This window comes from Globicephala melas, chromosome 1 (genome assembly GCF_963455315.2).
Source record: "Globicephala melas chromosome 1, mGloMel1.2, whole genome shotgun sequence".
NCBI classification, from domain to species: Eukaryota; Metazoa; Chordata; class Mammalia; order Artiodactyla; family Delphinidae; genus Globicephala; species Globicephala melas.
This window is the reverse complement of record NC_083314.1, coordinates 21,351,575-21,357,574: the sequence shown is the minus strand read 5'-3', so window position 1 is coordinate 21,357,574 and position 6,000 is coordinate 21,351,575. Positions and strand designations below refer to the sequence as shown.

At 42.5% G+C, this 6,000-nt stretch overlaps 1 protein-coding gene across 1 annotated transcript in view; it reads left to right on the top strand.

Annotated features, from left to right (window-relative positions):
- The first annotated feature begins 239 nt into the window (after positions 1 to 239).
- TP53BP2 (tumor protein p53 binding protein 2) overlaps positions 240 to 6,000 on the top strand; it is a 66,102-nt gene continuing 60,341 nt past the window's right edge. The window contains exon 1 of the mRNA XM_030868385.3: positions 240 to 515. Coding sequence (XP_030724245.2) covers positions 489 to 515 — 27 coding nt within the window. The 5' untranslated portion in view covers positions 240 to 488. The remainder of the gene's footprint in view (positions 516 to 6,000) is intronic.

The window sequence follows — 6,000 nt, the reverse complement described above, 5'->3', positions numbered from 1 at the left end:
AAGGCAAATAAAGAAAAGGTGACCCGGCGCCCGCCAACCCGGGCGCGAGCCAGCCGCCTCACCTCCCTCCTGCCGCGGGCCCGCGCAGGCGCGCGCGGCTCAGTCCCCGCGTCCTCCCCTCCCCCAGCCAGCCTCGCGCGCCGCGGGCGGGGCTCCGCGCGGGGGGCGGAGCCGGCGCGGGCTCGGCGGGGGCCAGGCCCCGGGATTAGTTGGTTTCGGAGCAAAGCGGGGGGAGTCCGGGCCGTCGCGAGCGCTGAGTAGACAAAGCCGCGTCCGGGGGCCCGGTCGGAGGTGGGCCCGGGGCTCGGTGGCGCCCCAGACCGCGGGGAGAACTCTGCGGACCCGCACGCCGCCCCACCACCCGCCGTCGCTTTGCAACAGGTCCGCCGCCTCCCGGGCGGCCTCCCTCTGCGCTCCCCACCCCCGCACCGCGCGACCCCCTGGGCGCCTCCACTCGGCTCCGAGCCGCGGTCTGGCCATCCGCTTCGATGCGGTTCGGGTCCAAAATGATGCCGGTAAGCGGGCTGGCGGGTGGGGGCCGGGGCCGGGGTCGGAAGTGTGCGGGGTCGCGGGCGGGGGTCTGGTGCGCGCCTTCGTGCAGGTCCCGAGAGGAGCCCGCGGGCCTGAGTCCGCGTCGCGGGTGGTCTTTGCGTTGCAAACCTCGGGAGAGCTGCTGCGGCTCCATCCTCGGGGCTCTCCACCCCAAGCTCCTGCGTGCGGGAGCGGGGAGACCCTAACCGCGGGGAGGGGTTCCAGCAACTGCTCCAGAGTCGGTGAGGCAGCCACTCGAACTTTTCTTTTTCTCTCTGGTTGGGTCCTGACTTTTTGCAGTTCTTGAAGGTCAAGAACAAGGGAACCGGGAATCTTGTTATTTGCTTTGTCTTTAAACAAACAACTTTAAGTTGGAGTGAAATATACCTACTGAAAAGAGAACTCTTGCTTTATTTTTAGTTGAATTTCGATCTTGATAGCTGTGATGGCAGACAAGCCACTCTATCTCTTTCTGGAAACTGGTTTTAATAAATGCAACCTCAAACTTTTTGATCGCAGTAAACGCATTTGCCTGGTTCCTGCTGTTTCCCACAACTTGTTTAGCTAGACCTCTGAGAAGATTAGTGAGTTGTTTATAGGCTCTGTAGGCTTTTGACGTGGCCACCAGGACACAGGTGAACAGCAGGTTTGAGACATTTGAAATGCCCCTTTCCTTCAACGGTCGCAGAACCTGGAGGCTTGCAATGGCTTATGCAGACTTCAGTAGTGTTTCCTCGAGGAAGTTGTACTTAAACCTCTCCCACTGAAGCGGGATCATCTTGCAGTCATCCGATGTTTTCTTATGGCTTCATTTGTTAAAACAACGAAACAACTTTTCTTTTACTTTTATACAATCTGTGGAATGAGTGGCGACAAATTTTGTTTATATGCAGTCACAGATGCAGAATATAATATTCTGTCCCCAGGCCGCCTAGCTTGTGTTTAAGGAGGGCGTCCCTAAACTTTCACGTACTGGACACACTTAATTTATTGGATTTGATAATTGAGTTTAGATGGTTTGGGATAGTTTGTCCTGCCAGGATTCGGGGAATTTGAAAGTGGTAATAGCATTATGCATCCTATTTTAGTTTAATACCTGGTTATGAAGTTAGGTTTGTGATGTGAATGCCCAATATTAAAATACGGACATTGGATAAGGGTGAGGGATTTTGCTGTTAAAATTTTTTATTCCTTGGATTTACATTTCTTTGCCTTAAAATAACTTTTGCAAGTTGTCTGTGAATTCTTCTTAAAAATAGGAGCAAGACAGCAAATGTGCGTTGTTGCAATATGATTTCTTCCTTGAAGAAGGAAGGTGTTCTTTGGGCTTTCTTAATGCTTATGAAAGTTTTCTTTCTCCCAACTACATACCAGATCATCACAATCTATAAAGATTTATGTAGCTCTTTAGACTATATTTAATTTAGCAGCATGGTTCTTCTGATTGCCTTTCCTAATGTCAGTAGACTCTTAATGAGACTGTGTGGTGTGATGGCATGCGCAGTATTTGCTCAGCTCCTACCTTTGTGACTGTACCCTTTTTTCTTTTTTACTGATTTGTTCCTCAATTTCACCATCTGCAAAATGGGGATGATAGTAGCTCTTAGGGTGGTTGGGAGGATTAGAGTTACTGTTTATGAAGCAGTTGGTGCCTCATTGCCTCACTTAGAATAGTTGCTAGATAAGAACTTCTCCTGAATTTGCAATATTGGTTAAACTGGAGATTCTTATACTTGCCACACACAAAAATATGAAACAAATTTTCACTTAGTAACCTCATGTTATACGTGTCTTTATCCTGTAATGTTTGGGGTACTTGAAAATAAGACTGTTTTCTTAAATATATTCTCCTCTTTAGCTTTTAATATGGATTTTTATTCCACCAAGTGAGGTTTTGAATTTATTACTTTGAAAAATTCTAATTTATCAGGAAGAGCATTATGCTTAATATGGAAAAATGGATAGTCTCAGAAAGTAGATAGTTGCCTTGATATACTTTCTTGTTGGGGTAAAATGTACGTAACATAAAAATGACCATTTTAACCGTTTTTAAGTGTATAGTTCTGTGGCATTAAGAGTACAATTTTTTGATCTGCTTTTAAAGGCATGCTAAAAATAATTTGCTGTTGATATTTAGGCTGCATTATATTAAAAATGTGCAAATAAATTGTGTTCATGTGGTTTCTCACCAAATGTTAGAGAATCAAGTGATTTTCTTCCATGTGGGACATGAAGTGATACTTGGACCCCAAACCAGAAGGGGATGATGCATTTTAGCAGGCTAACTAAAAATAAGTAGACAAGCGCTGAGAATCACAATAGAGGTAACGATAGGTTATTGCAGAAAAGGGGGTAATAATTACACTCATTTTCAGATACCTGCCATAGTTAGTATGTCTGGTTCTGTGATATTTCCACAACTTGGTGAGGAGAAACTGATTATGCTTTCATACTTGACACCTTATTTTTTCTTCATTAAAGAAAGGGTCATTTGCAGTATGACTTTTTAGTGAGCCACTCTCATAGTGTATTTACTTATCAAATAAAGGGAAATCATCATTAAAAGCAAAATTTCTCAGCCATTTAAAATTATATCAGATATCTTTTTTTCATTACTTTCATTTTGTGAAGTGTTGTATTCAAAGAAGAATATTTTTATGAAGGAGCTTAGCTAACTCTAAAAGCATTCACTGTTCTTTTAGATATAGTTTTATCAAAATTTTTGTTTGTACTTGCTGCTGAAAGGTAAATTAACAGAATGTACACACAAAACCACACACAGTATTCTGCAGTGCCACATGGAAGGCCAGAGGACTTGAATTTGCCTGTCTCAGTGGTTGATGTCATATATTTGGCATTTATATCCAGCTGTGATGGAAATGAACTGTATCTGTGCTGTCCAGTGTGGTAGCCACCAGCCACCTGCAGCCACTGCACTTGAAATGGGACTAGTGGGACCAAGGAATTGAAATTTTTAAAAAAATATATTTAATTTTAATTACATCGAAATAGTCACATGTGCCTGGTGGCCACTGACTGTATTTACAGTGCAGTCAGTTTGACGAAGTGGCACAAAGGATAATTTTACATTTGAATCCCATATTGCAGCTTCACATTTACATTAATAATTTAAATGAAATAGTGATGGCCTGTTTATCCCTAATGACTTGGAGAATGGTTTTTCTGATTATTTAATTTAGTGTTCTGCCTAAACAAATTTTATCATGTAGCCCTAATACGGATAATATTTTCGAGAAAATAATAGCTTATTTTAAAGAGCTCAATTGAACTAATCATGATTTATTTTTAGGTTTATGGCTTCTTATCTTTTGGTGCTTCAGAGGTATCGTAATTATTTCTAGTTATCCCATGATGCTGTGAAATAATATCTGATTATTTGAGCTTCTAGTCTGGGGAGTCTGGGACCAAAAAAAATGAGGTATTGTAGTAGCTCCTTTAGAAGTTTGATACCTGGTCAGTCGGATTTATATATTTCTAAAGGCAACTAGGTGCAGCTTCGTTAGATGTACAGCCCAAGAGCTTAACTTCTGCTGAAATACTTGTATTAGTTTCATATAGAAGTGCTGGTTTTGCCCCTACTGTTTTTTTTTTTTTTTTGCGGTACGTGGGCCTTTCAGTGTTGTGGCCTCTCCCGTTGCGGAGCACAGGCTCCGGACGCACAGGCTCAGCGGCTATGGCTCACGGGGCCAGCCGCTCCGCGGCATGTGGGATCTTCCCAGACCGGGGCACGAACCCGCGTCCCCTGCATTGGCAGGCGGACTCTCAACCACTGCGCCACCAGGGAAGCGAAGCGCTGGTTTTATTTGCACATATTTTCCCAAACTGAGATTGTGTTTTGAAATTACAAACCTTTCAAGTTATAGCATTGGAACATTGTATTATTATGATTATACCACGTCCTGAAAGAATTTCTTTTTGTTGTTGAGTAGTGATGTAGTGAGTGAGTTTAGGTTTTATTCCAGAAGAAAGTTTAAGGTAGGTTCTCTATAGAATTGTAATTCTCAAAGGCTGTTAAACAAATCACCTATTTTAAAAAGTGTGCAAAGTATCTCACATTTCATGTGCTGTAGTGAAATTTGTTGCCTTGTGACTTCTGCTACACTAATTAAAAGCTGAAAAGCATTTAATAATTTCTGTATTTTTACCTGTTTCAGAGAAACCAGATTTAGACTTTATAAAGAAACGTAGCACAAACGTGTACCTGCTTATATTTAAAAAATTAACTTAGACCTTCTTTATCTGGGAGGGACACGGAGGGTCATTTATTAATACACTGCTTCTAGGAAGAACTGTTTTCTCTCCCTCTTCACGTCCCCTGCCCCCCAGCAGCAGACAGTAAAAACAAGAAAACAAAACCTCTCTTTTCTGGAGCTTTTAAGGAATACTGTAGACCTTTATCTCTTGGTAATCTACCATAGTGTGTGAGACTCCTTAAAAAGTCTTTCTAAAGCTAACTTAACACTGAGCCATTCTTGCAGCTCATGTGAGGTCCAGCCTCTCTCTAGCTCAAATAGGGTAACTGCGTACCAATACGTGTTGGTAGGATTTGCCGTCGTGTATTGTAAACCTCTCACCACCCTTCTCTACTAACAAATATCACAAAGAATATGAAGAATGGGATATAAGAATTCAGGAATCCAGGGTGTTCTTTTCAGCCCATGCCATGTCGTCAAGTCAAACATTATTTAAATACATTTTTTTTGACGGTGTGCTAGGTACTGAACAGACCATTTCCCTTAATCAGATGTCATTGAGAAAAGCACACAGAGATGACAGACCGTGTGAGAGGTATACTTATGCTGGAGTGGTAGGTGAGACAGTAAAAGTTTTCATCTTGTTGGGGAGAGCCAAGAAGTCTTAGTCATTAAGGAGATCCTTTAGGAGCACTGAGCATTAAGGAGGATTCTTAAAACGTTCTGCATACTGTCTTATCAAAAGAAAACTATCTTATCGAAGAAATGCAAATTCTCAACATAGTTAGATCATGTGCAAGAAACGTAGCTTCGCAGACTCAGCCACTGTGGCCATTTTTAGCTCTTTTCTACATAAAATTTATCCAAAAAACAAATGATTTATTTGGTTAGTGGAACCAGATTTTCATTGAAAATGTTCATGGGGCCAGTAAATACTGAACTTTCCCTTTTGAAATGCATATTTCAGTGGTTTTTCTAGAAGCAGATTTATAACTTAGTACTATTTATTTAAATTTGAAACATTTCTACCAGAAATCCCTAAGGCGCAAGTTTAGGAAAGTAAACTATTGTAGAATACCAGTTGAAACTGCTAGTGGTAAAAATAAAAAATGGTCAAGGCAGTGTATCGGTCTTCCACGGTGGAATGAACAATTTCTCTGTAAACCAGCATGGGTGAAAGCCCTGTGCTCTCATTTCCCACCCAGGATGGAGAGGGAGCTTCTCCTGGAACCCCTGTGTGCCCAACACCTGCCCC